The following is a 12,705-nucleotide window of genomic DNA, read 5'->3' on the forward strand; positions in this document are numbered from 1 at the left end:
TATTTTACAATCACCATTATTTGCAACTTGTTTTATTTTATGGAAATATTTCAACTTGAAATAAATGCAACAAAAAATCTTTAATACCATGAAAAAAACAGTGATAAAACTTTCAGCTTAGAGCAGTTCTTATCTACCATATGAGCTACTAGATTAGTGAACAATAGTTTCTTGTATAAGGAGTACTCTGCTTAGAAGCTATTTACCATTCTAAATGATTATATTTTTCCTTGAGTTTGACTGCATTCAAGAAGATAAGAGGAACTTTAAGAATGCTGCTCATCCCCTAAGGCAAAACAATATGAGGGTGAACCAGTTGGTCGTGACCTCTCTCATAGGGTAAAAGAAGAGTAGTGAGTGAGTACCAGGTTATTTCAGCTTTGTGGGATGCATTTCTTACCAGCAGCACCTATAGGACTGAGGTTGGACACCAATGGCTCAGGAGAGGAAATATATTTGGGAAAGGGGCAGAAGTTGGCCCACAAACCTCTCAGAGAATTTCACTGAAGGATTCCCCCTGCTAGGTCTGTGGGCTCTCCCAATACTGAGTGCTAAACTCACACTTCTCTTGTTCTGAAAATGGCTCCCTGTGTGCACCTCCAAGTGCAGAGGTGAGAGTAAACAGAGTGCTTTCAGAAAAACAGAACAGGGTTTCAGGTAGGGAAAAAAAATACACATTGAGTTATAATGCCACCTTGTTGAAAATAAAACAGAGTTTTCCAGCATCTAGCCTGGCAAGAACCAAAGAGAACACAAAAGGTTAAGAATTCTGCTATAAGAGTGAGTGCAGAAATGGAGAGCAGGTGTCTCCATACAAGGTTTGAGAATACCCTAGATACAAGCAAGACCAACAAAAAAATATTCTACTTGAATACAGATAATAAAGTTTGTGAGAGGTGACTGCTATCAATACTTCAAATGTGAAAGTAGCAACAAAAATCCAAGGATCATGAAGGAACAAGGAAACATGTCATCACCAAAAGACAATGATAACTTTTTCAGTTATCAAACTCAATGACCTAGATCTAGCTGATAAAGAATTCAAAACAGCCGTTTTGAGGAAACAAAGAAAGCACAGAAAGACAGTTCAGTAAAACACAGGAAAACAACACATAAGAAAAATGAGAAATTTAACAGAAGAACAGAAATCATTTTTTAATGATTCTTTGATTCTAGAAATTCTGAAGAAGAACTCAATTAATGAAATGAAAAATGTGATGAACTATATGTATATAGCTATATATATATATATATATACACATATATATACACATATATATACAGCATATACATATATATGCAGCATATATACGTGTGTACAACATATATATACAGCAGAGTAGACCAAATGGAACATATAATAAGTGATCTGAAGGACAGAAAATGTGAAATAACAGAGAACAAAGAAGTAAGACCATAAGAAAGGATGAATGATCTATGTGCTTAGCCGCGCTCAATCATGTCCAACTCTTTGCAGACCCATGGACCATGGCCCTTCAGGCTCCTCTGTCCATGGAATTCTCCAGGCAAGAATATTGGAGTGGGTTTCCATGCCCTCCTCCAGGGTATCTTCCAACCCAGGGATTGAACTCAACTCTCCCGCATTACAGGCGGATTATTTACTATCTGAGCCACCAGGGTGGGGGGTGGGAGGACTACAAAATGTAAAATGTTAAATAATTGGGATTCCAGAAGAAAAAGAAAGGGAGAAGGGGCAGAAAGTTTCTTTTAAAAAATGGATTAGAACTTCCCTAACCTGAGGAGAAACTTAGACATCCAAGTTCATGAAGCTAATAAATCACTTTTATCTCAATGCAAAAAAGATTTCTCCAAGACACATTAAATGAAACTGTCAAAAAAAATCAAGCATATAGAATCCTAAAAGCAACCAGAGATAAAAAGATTGTAACCTATAAAGGAACCCCCATTTGGCTATCAGAATATTGCTCTGCAGAAAGTCAGAAAAGGATGGAATGATACATTTACATTGTTAACAAAAAATTCAGCCAAGAATACTCTATCCAGCAAAGTTATCCCTCAGGTATAAAGGAAAAATGAAGACTTTTCCAGGCAAATGAAAGTTAAGGGAGTTCATTGCTGCTAGGCCTACCTTGCAAGAAATGCTGAAAGAAGTTCTTAATGCTGAAATGAAAAAGATGCTAGCCAGTGACATAAAAACATAGGAAACCATACAATGCATTGGTAAAGGTAAATATACAGTCATATTTGGAAAAAATCTAATTCTGTAGCAGATTGGGATATTAACCACTTAATACAAAGGCTAAAGGAAAAGATTGTTAAAATTAATACTACTGAATTACACACTTTAAAATGTTTAAGTGATTAAGGTAGAAAACTATATTTTATGCTTTTTTTTACCACAAATAAAAATTTAGAAAAGATAGTGAGGGTGAATGTTAAATTTGGGGTAAACTTGGCAGAACAGTATTGTGTTGAGCTGATGAACAGAGCTCATCAGTCAGTGAGGAGAAGGCCCTTAGTGAAAAATCTGTGAGAGGTTGCAGAGAAAGTAAATCAAAGAGTGAATAAAGTGATAACACATGGAGAGGGGCTGTGCTTTCTGTCTGGATACCTCAGTGTACCTGTAACTGGGTTTCTCTCTTTATACACCAGATGGCCAGATCAGAATGTCAGCTATGAGAGCCTCAGACCAGGATGATCAGCAAGGGGAAAGAAGGGATGGAACTTCGGATCTTGGTATAATGACTTTAACCATTATTAAAAAATTCCAGAAAGCTCTGTCTGGTGAATTTTGGCAACACATAGACCTTCCCTCCCACCTGCCTGCTCTGCCTGTTCAAGCTGCTGTCAGGCTTGTCATGAGGTAGCACCAACATAACTCCAGAACCCAAGTTCTCTACAAAGAATTTTATTTAAAGAGAAAAAAACTACAATGTTCTCCCTTAAAAGCCAGCATATTGAACTAAGTATAATGTAATTTTAATTCTGTTTGAAAAAGGAAATCTGATAGGTGTTAAAGAAGCTGGTAAAATATACTCCAGAGTCTGCATAAAATGAATCACCAGGTAGCAGTAGTGTATCGGCAGTCAGCAGGATAGGGAAACACAGGGTTCTAAGAGGAATGGGGCAGAGACTGAAGTCTGGACAGCTGTATCCAGTGTCCCAATAATGGGATGACAGGGTGTGGGAGAACTGGGCAGCTGATACAGAGGTACGTGATAGAGGTAAACACTCTGCTCCTTTGGAGGTACCCTCTACAATGGGAACAAGTCAACCTACATTGATGGGGGAAGAGATACACCAATGAATGTGATGTAGCTTTGGGGTCAACAACAGATAGAATTGCTGTGATATACATAGAATTTTCCAAACAGAACTGGATTCATACTAAATAAGCCATTCCAAGACATCTGTTATTCTTTGCAAAATGTACTTCTTTTTCTTAAAAATAAAGATGGATGGAACCAGGTGGCCAGATAAGAATGTCAGCTATGGGAGCCTCAGATGAGGGTGTTCAGCAAGGGGAAAGAAGGGATGGAACTTGGGATCTTGGTATAATGGCTTCAATCAGAGTTCTCTGGAATTTTTCACCACCTGGCAGCAATCCCTCCTTATCTATCATTTTCTGGATTACTGAATCCTGAGATTGGAATCCAGTGGGAATCTGAGCTGAAGACAAATTTACACTAGTGAGAAGGGGGTGATTGGGCTAGAGGAGACCTAGAAAGAGAAACATACACACACAGATATGCTGTCAATCACATTTTGATTAAACTTCATCTCCCCACAAAATTGAACACAATGAATGATTTTCCAAGGCAATGAGTATATGTGTGCATGTATGTGCACTATGATTTCAGCATCACTTCTGAGACTGCTGGAAGTTCATCCCAGACTGGATGGAGAAATCCTGCACCATTTCCTGTTGCTCCAAGGAGGTGGGCATGGAGTTGACAGAGGGTTCAGGCTTTGGGATGAAGAGCACAGGCTCAGTCTTCTTGGGGCTGAAGTCACTCACAAACAGCTTATCATTCACAATACTAAAACTGGAGGAAATATGGGCTCTTAGACAACTGACAGATGTACCAACCCATACCCCCAGCAATGATCTGCTCCCACTGGCACTCAGCAACCAGATTCCTTCCATCCCCCTCCTGTGTCTGTCCCCAGGCTCCTTGACTGGTTCCTCTGCCCCTCACACAGAGCCCACCTTCAGAGAGATTGTCTACCAGCTTCACTCAATGAATAGCCTGATTCCCAACCCAGGAACAACTTCATATCTACCCTGAACAGCAGCCCAGTACACTACAGTACAGAAGTGTACATTCTGATCCCCATTTTCAGAAGAAGATACCAAGTCACAGAGAGGCCCTTTGACTTAACCAAGGTCACACAGAGAATGAGCGTTGGGTCAAGGAGAAAACCCATTTGCTCAAGGAGAAAGCCCATGCTCTTCCTAACCACTAGGCTAGACTGCCCCTTGGAACTACCTGCTGGCTTTCCACAATACTGAGTCAGCCTAAGGTCTGCACCACCACATGCCCAGGGCCCTGAGACCAGGCTGGATGGGCCATCCCGCCCACAACACAGCTCTTACCTGGAAGGGGTGGCAGGAGTAGTGATGAAAGTCCGGGTGAAGGCACGCACACAGCCAGGAGACCTTCCTTCTACTGCAACAACAAACAATAAACAAGAGTACCCTCTTAAAGCTCCATGTGTTTACAGGTGCCCACAGGGGTCCCCAGTCAGGGTCTGACTTGTCACTCATGCTGAGGGGTCAGTTGTTCACTTGGGGAGCCTGGGTGTTAGGAATGGGGAGGGCAACTGGAGGGCAGTCTGCTCCCAGTAACATGTCCCCATGACAACCACTTCGCAAGTTCATGGGATACATTTTTCTTAACTGCCCACGATGTGGGTATATGGGGAAACTGCAAGGTTAAGTATTGGCCCAAGTTCTCAGTGTAAGGATCTGGTATGGGAGCCATGAAGCTCCACAGCCTGTGTCCCTAATGCCTAGAGTGAACAGGGCAGACATGGATGCAGTTTGGACCTGGGTTGTCTGTGGGAAGGCTGAGGGCTGGAGATCACAGAGAGGAAAGGGAGGGGAGGGGAGGGAAAGAAGGGGAAGAGAAGGGGAGGGAGGGGAGTGCAGAGGAAGGGATGGAATGGAAGGCAGGGGAGGGGAGGGAAGCTGGAAGGACAGAGGGAGGGAGCCCAGCCAGGGGAGGGAACAGTGGAGCGTCCGGGAGGGATCTATGAATACTCACCTTCCTTGAACACCCCATTCACAGAGAAGCAGAGCATTGATTCCTGAAAGGGAAGAGCCCAGGTACTCAGTCACCCCCCAACTTGACTCCTCCCCATCTGCAGCTTCCCACCCCTGCTCCCAACAAGGCAGGAAGCAGGTGCCCACCGTCTGGAACCACATGTCCACCATGAAGGACCTGAAGTCATGCTGAGTTTTGGGCAACCCACAGAGGGCACGCACAATGTCACATTTTGTGTGTTTCAGCAGCTGGAACTGCAGATCTGTGGGGGAGGGGAAGCAAGCAAAGGTCAGGGACCCTATGAATCTTCCATTCACTGCCCTTTCCTGCCCAGTTTTCCCACCACACACTCACTGGGGTCCTTGAGCTTCTTCATATTCCTGCTGTCCTTGAAGTATGCACACATGCTGCTTCTAGGAGACACAGAGGAAACTTGGGTGGTGGTCCAGCCAGCATAGGTGTCAGCAGGAGCTGGCCTGCATCTGCTGGGGAACCACACAGCCTGGGGGAGGAGTCTGGGCTGTGATACTCACGGGCCTGGGTCCTTGAGGTGGAATGGAATGGTCAGGGAGAAGCAGGCCTCTTCATGATAAGCACACAGGAGTCCCTGGCGGTCCCCATAATCATGGATCAAGTAATACCTGAGGAGGAACAGTGAGGACAGTCTAGCTCTGTGGTATGGAGCTCAAAGGAGACTTGAAAACACCCATGAGCAGACCTGAGTTTGGGTGGCCTCGCCTGAACTAGCCCTCCCCTTGCTCAGATTCCCAAGGGTACTTACTGCTGCAGGAATTGCAAGATTAGACTCTTCAGCTCATCAGATCCAAAGAAGCTTCCCTAGAATCAAAACAGTCCTCAGGACCAGGGCTGACACCCCCTTGTGTACCACCTAGAACCCTGCTGGATCCTCCATGCTCACCTTACATGTTGGTAAGCACTTGGGGACTTCAATAGCACACTTAGGCCCTGAGGGTGTGTCCTGGCCATCCTAGGGGAGGGAAGAGGAAGTCAGCAAGGCAGTCCAGGATGTGATGCTGGATCAGGGAAAAGAATGGGCCCAGGATGGGGCGGGGGTCTGAAATCAGAGGAGAAAGGGTCCTGGAAAGGCCAGGGGCAGGACTACATGTTCTGTCATTTTCATGGGTCCCCGAAGCCTGTGGAGAGCATGGCTGAAGAAGATTCAAGACCTTTTCAGGTTCCCACGGAGGATGGTACACTCTTCCTCCCGCAGGACATGTAAGGGTCAGGTTCAAAAATGGAACTCGGACAGGTCCTAATGGGTTTCAGAGTAGTTTGTGGGCACTGTCAGTGCTAGTTAGAGGAGTCTGTGATCAAGGGATACACTTACCAAGCTTAGTAACCTGGGGAACAACTCCAGGATGGTGCTGCCAAAATCAAGACAAAAGAGAAAAGCCAGTGAAAATGTGGACTTGACCCTCCTCATGGGAGCAAGTTACTTACAGCAATCACAGCCCTCTGTGTGCCCCCCTGCCCACTACGCAGTATCCTAGACTTCCAGAGCCTTGGTCACCACTCCATGGGCTGACCCAGAGGAAGACTGCTCCCTCCATCCCTTCCTCCCACTCCCTCTTCCTGCTCATTTCCCCTGGGTAGCTCCCAGCCAGAATGTCCTGACTCCCTTCTCCAGTGCCACAAAGACCAGCAATTCAAACCCTTGCTGGAGGTCTTCCTCCCCTCCCTTCCTTCCTTCCTCCACCACCCAGTGAAGTCTGTGGAGAGAAGAGGAAATGGGGTGGGGGTGGGGGATGAGAGCCCAGGGCTTTGCTACTTCACAGGGGTTTCATCACTCTGTCAAGTCAGGACAAACCTCAGGGATGACCCAGGAGGCTGTGACAGGGAGGTGAGTGAGGTGGGACTCAGGAGGGAGGGAGGGGGATGAAGACAGACATGGAGTGGAAGGAGGAGGTGAGAGATGAGAGAGACAGAAGGGTATAGAAACAAGGTAGAGAGAGACCTTATGTTGGTTGACTTATCAGGGGAGGTGGTGCAGATGGCATTTCTGTCAACCCACATCCCTTCTGGTTCCAGCTGTTGACCCTTGTCCATCTCCCCAGCAGACTTCACCTGGAATTATGGGGAACACCCACATGGACTAGATGGCTTTGCATCCACACCCGTCCTTTCTCTACAAATCCACTTCCCATCATCTGTCACCATCCCATAAGCCTTCCCACATCCATTTTAAAGGAAGAAGATTCGAGTTCTTGGTGTGGAAAGCATTATCCATAATGGTGGACAGGCTATGCACCATGTAGGGTTTTTTGTTGCTCTGGTCCAAGGACAAAAGCTATGATGAAGAAAGAAGAGTGAGGACTCCAAAGGGGATATCTGAGACCAATATGCCTCTTCTATCTGATCTCTCCAATCCTCACCACGAGCCTCAACATTGGGCCTAGGTCTTCATCTTGGACCTGATCCCTGGATGGATGTGCAGGGAGGCAGGCATGCCATTTCTATGGTTCCATGTCATTCCAATATCACAGATCATCAAGTCTCCAGGAAACCAGGAGGGAAACACAGGCTGAGAGGGCCCTGGCTGGTGCACCTCCAGCACCACCCCATCCCCATGATATCATCTCTGAGTGTCCTTCCCAGACAGACCCTCTACCCTCACCTGTCCTACAGTTACTACTATAGCCATATCAGGGCCAAAGAGGAGTCTCTGGATGTCAAGAGATTGCTGGTGGAAATCATATGGTTTGTTCATGGTCAGCTTCAGAGTTAGGGATGGGGTTTAGTGGCTCTGTGTCTGAGGGTGAGTGGGGGGAAGAGGTGGGTTTGGGTATCAGTGCACAGCTTGTGTTGAGTCTGCATTACCTTCATCTGCTCAACCTTTTCAGACTTCAGTGCCTTCTGCACAGACTGGGGTGCATCACAGGGTTCAACAAAGATAAATATCTGTAGAGAACACAAGAGGGGCTGGGTAAGCTCCAGGAAATCTGTGCATGGGATCAAGCAAGACCATGCCCCTCCCCTGCCCTCTTGTCCCTATTCAGGCCTGATCATGCCCTTGACACACACCTTTTCATTATCCTCACTGAAAATCTTGCCATTGATATTCTTCAATGACAGGCAATGTTGGCATTCTCTACAAAGAACTGGGCCTGCATTTTCTCATAGTGAAACTGTAGGGAGAGTGACAGGAGAAACAGAATATGAGACCAGTGCCATTTCTTATCTGGGCCTGCCACTACCCCATTTCGTCTCATCATCTCCATGTCCTGTCTTACTTCGACTGGAATGAAGGGGACACTGCACTTGCTTCTGAATCAAATTCAGCAGCCACTTCTCATCATATTTTATACCAAAGGGAATCTAGAGGCCAAAGAACAAATGGGAAACAAAATTGATGCAATAAAATCCAAGGTTAAGATAAGACCCAACTGTGTCTTATTTTAGGACCTATTTTCAGGCTTTAAATAAATTCTTAAGATAGGACAATATCTGTTATTGCTAACTTTTGTACAAGGCATGGATTTGCTAAATATAGTTTCTTTCCATCATATACTCTTCCTGAAAAAAAATAATATGTTTCACATGCATTTCCTTTTATAAAGTTCCAAGAGATCCATGTGAGATAGACCTGGCCTGCCACTCTGACATGGACCGCAGAGACTCAACACCCTCCCACACTCAGCTTGAGCCAAACTGTGTGATCTGGTGTGAAGTGCTTCATCTCCCTGGCAGTAGGTTTCCTCCTTTGCTTTTAGACAATCTCTCCCATGCTCCTCCTTGCAGTCAGTCTGTTTCCTTTCTATTGCTTCTCTGAACTTGCCCTTAGATAATCTAGGAAGATAGTCCCTAATAATAAGAAGACATTACCAACACCACTGCCCCAGAAAAATTCTCAGCATCTCTACACAAATCCAACATGACTCTCTCTGTCATCTTCTACATATTAGGTCCATTTAGCCAGGTACTCACTATGATCTTGAACCAGCTCCCCAAGGTCTCATCCTGTCTGTTTCTCTCCATTTTTCTCTCTGGAGGCTTTTGCTTTGTCTCCAAGTTAATATGCATTTGGTCTTGTTTCTGAAAACTACTTCTCTGATGATGGGGTGGAATGGCATACGGAGCACTGTGGGGAAGTGGAGAGAAGAAAGTGGTCCATATAGGCTTGGAAAGTCTTCTCTACATTTTCCCACATGATAACAGCTACAATAAAGATTGCTTAAACATTAGCCAGATCCCATCATTCCTTATTCTTCCAGATTGGAGAGAAGAATAACATGTTTAACTACAAGGTTTTGTTCTTCACTGATTGGTACATGTCAGCCATGCTGACTGGTCACTTACTATCTTGCTTGGACATCCATGGGAACATCACCTGAATCATTATCTTGCTGCTGCTTGGAAGTGACATGTTCAGACGAATAGTTGTATCGCCTTCGGTAAAACCTCCAGCTTCGTGCTCTTCTTTGTAAAGGGTTCAGTTTATCAGAGTGCTCTAAAATTGACAATAACAGGTCAGTGGTCTTAATACCAAAAGTCTTGGGTAAATATCATGGCTAAGGAAAAAATATCACTGACTGTAAAATCTAAACAGAAATGCAACACAGTGCTAAAAACAAAGGCTGAGAGACTTCACTGTGGCTCCACTAGTCAGGAAATGAGAGGTGCAGAGCATTCACAGCTAAGAAGAAAACAGGCACAGAGGAAAGGGTCTGGATCTAGAGTGTAGTCTGTGATGTTAGATCCTGCTCTACTTGGTTCAGGCTAGGTGACGTGGGACAAGTGACTTTTAATCCCCAAGTCTTACTTCTCTGCTCTGCTCTAGGGGGACAATAAAACATACCCTGAAATCTACCCTGGTATGATGTTCAAGGGTTAAAGCTGGTCTGCCTCACTGGAGGAAGAATTAGAGAAATGAAAGGTAAATCTGATGAAAATATCCAGAATGGAGCCTGAAAAGATATATCAGTTCAGTTCAGTTCAGTCGCTCAGTCGTGTCTCTTTGTGATCCCACGGACTGCAGCATGCCAGGCCTCCCTGTCCATCACCAACTCCCAGAGCTTACTCAGACTCATGTCCGTTGAGTCGGTGATGCAATCCAACTATCTCATCCTCTGTTGTCCCCTTCTCCTCCCACATATAATATGGAAAATACCGAAAGTGAGGTGTAGAGAATTAAAGGAGATGCAGTGAGTATACCGAGCACATGGTTAATGTGAATCTCAGAGAGAAGGAGAGGGAAAAGTAGAAAACTGATATTTGAAGAGAACTTGGTTGAGAAGTTTCCAAAAGTAACAAGATATCAACTTAGGATAACAATGTTAGTTAGAGAAAAAATTTAAGGAAAAACATTCCTTAAAAATGTATTCATTTCACCATAATGTAACAAAAAGTCAGAAATTTTGTGACCAGAAAACTCGAACTAAAAGTAATGTTACAGGCTCTTCTTTGGGCAGAAGAAATATCATCCCAGGTGGAGTCACATAGATACAGGAAAGAAAGACTAATGTCATTTGTGAATATGTAGGCAAATTTAAACTATATAAAATGATGATAGCAATATTTTCTGGGGGTTCACATATATACAGAATGAAAATGAATGGCAATAAATTTGGAGAGAGTATGTGGAATCAAAGTGTCTCAAGGTCCCATAATTGTCTGAGGAGTTTTAAAGAACTAATTAACTAACGTTAGACTGTGAAAGGACTTCCCTAGTGGCACAGACGGTAAAGAATCCACCTGCAATTAAGGAGACCTGGGTTCGATTCCTTGGTTGGAAGGATACCCTGCTGAAGGGAATGGCAGCCCCGTCCAGTATTCTTGCCTGGAGAATTCCATGGACAGAAGAGCCTGGCGGGCTACAGCCCATGGTGTCCCAAAGAGTTGGACAAAACTGAAGCGACTTACCATGCACCACCACCAGACTGTTAAAAGGCAAAAATGCACATTGTAATATGAAGGGTAAGCACTACAAGAATAGCAAAAGAATGTTTAGATATCTGCATTAATTAAGAATTCAATAGTTACAAAATATTAACCATTTCAAAGGAAAGGAAAAGGAACTTAGAAGCAGCAAAAATAAATACATAGCAATATGATACACATAGAACAAACTATATCTATTTTTACATTAAAAGATTCAGGATAAATATTCTAAATAGAAAGACATACATTTTCAGACTGGACAAGAAACATTTCATCAAACATTCTTGAAAAGAGAAACATGTGAAATTTAATCATCAGGAAAATCTGAAAATAAAAAATGACAAAATTTATATCTTGTCCACATTAGCCTACAGAAAACTGGTATAACCATATTAGTAAATGAAAAGGTACAGTTTAAAGAGAAACATTATAAGAAAAAGAGGGAGATTTCTTTATGATGACAGGTTCAATGCAATAAGAAGATATTAATACAAAACTCTAAAGTTGTATTCATGTCTTAAAATAGAGCCAAAATATGCAAAATAAAACCTGATAGAAATAAGCAGGAATGGACAAATCCACAGTCACAGTGGGAAAATTTAGCACATCTCACTGAGTGACACATAAAATGGCAAACAAAAACTCAGCTAGAGGGAGAGGATTTTTAAATGTGACTTAAATAAACAAATTTATTTAATTGACATAGAACAATGCACATAGCAAATACTCACTGAACATTCCAGAATAGATCATATGCTAGGCACAAAAGCAAGTCTCAAAAACTTCTAAGGACTAATACAATTTACCCTGACTAGTTAATGCAATATTCAGTAGCAATGGTGGGGTTTCTGCCCCTCCCTCACCTCTAGTATAAATACAAAGAACATTAGTTTACACAGTTCCACCCTCCACCTAGGTTACCATCCCCACTCTCCAAACCCTAGACCCAAGAAGATCACATTACTCATGCCTTTTCCTTAGCCAAGGAAAAAAAATCACCCAGCCATGGCCATTTCCATAAGAAGGTAAGTTTTCCACCTGCAGTCGGGACGGGTGTGTCAGAGCCCATGTGGCCCATTTCCTCAGGAGAGTAGAAAACAGTCAGCCTGGGCCCTCTCTCCCCTTTCTCTAAAGGAGGGTTGGCTGGTTGGAGGTCCTGTGGGTTGTAGTGGGGGAGGGAACCCAGAAACCCTCCTGTCCTGTGGAGATCTGAAAAGAAGTTCTCATGCAGACTGACTCACCCATGGAGTGACCTGAAGGCAGAGATTTGTCACCGCTGTCGTCACAGACTGCTCTAGAAGAGAACGCGTGGGTCTGGAGCTGGAGGTTTGGAGAATATCAAGGAAGGCTGCCAAGGAAAGAGAGAGCAGGCCCCAAACTCTCTGTCAATGCCAAGCAAGATGGAGTCCTTACAGGAAGTCCTTTCCCCGAGGGCATAGAGGAGGAGAGCCCTGGGGGCCAGAGGAGCTTTAACTTCTTATAGTAACAGCCCTCTGGGTTTTCTACCAGCTTAACGCCCAGGGACCATTTCCAACTAAACCACTCCTACAGAGGTGTT

At 44.0% G+C, this 12,705-nt stretch overlaps 1 protein-coding gene across 1 annotated transcript; it reads right to left on the reverse strand.

Moving 5' to 3' along the window:
* Window positions 1–1,289: 1,289 nt before the first annotated feature.
* Window positions 1,290–12,377, reverse strand: LOC110126725 (nuclear RNA export factor 3). Its single transcript, XM_070461903.1, is given in 19 exon segments — window positions 1,290–4,028; window positions 4,580–4,652; window positions 5,250–5,292; window positions 5,396–5,511; window positions 5,604–5,662; window positions 5,783–5,890; window positions 6,031–6,086; window positions 6,169–6,237; window positions 6,598–6,634; window positions 7,225–7,334; window positions 7,846–7,983; window positions 8,088–8,168; window positions 8,292–8,341; window positions 8,344–8,395; window positions 8,501–8,533; window positions 8,535–8,585; window positions 9,195–9,401; window positions 9,575–9,717; window positions 12,186–12,377. Coding segments are annotated over 19 exon segments (1,650 nt in total). The 5' UTR covers window positions 12,226–12,377; the 3' UTR covers window positions 1,290–3,844.
* Window positions 12,378–12,705: the final 328 nt, after the last annotated feature.

The sequence above is a fragment of the Odocoileus virginianus genome, chromosome X, assembly GCF_023699985.2.
Source record: "Odocoileus virginianus isolate 20LAN1187 ecotype Illinois chromosome X, Ovbor_1.2, whole genome shotgun sequence".
Classification (NCBI taxonomy): domain Eukaryota; kingdom Metazoa; phylum Chordata; class Mammalia; order Artiodactyla; family Cervidae; genus Odocoileus; species Odocoileus virginianus.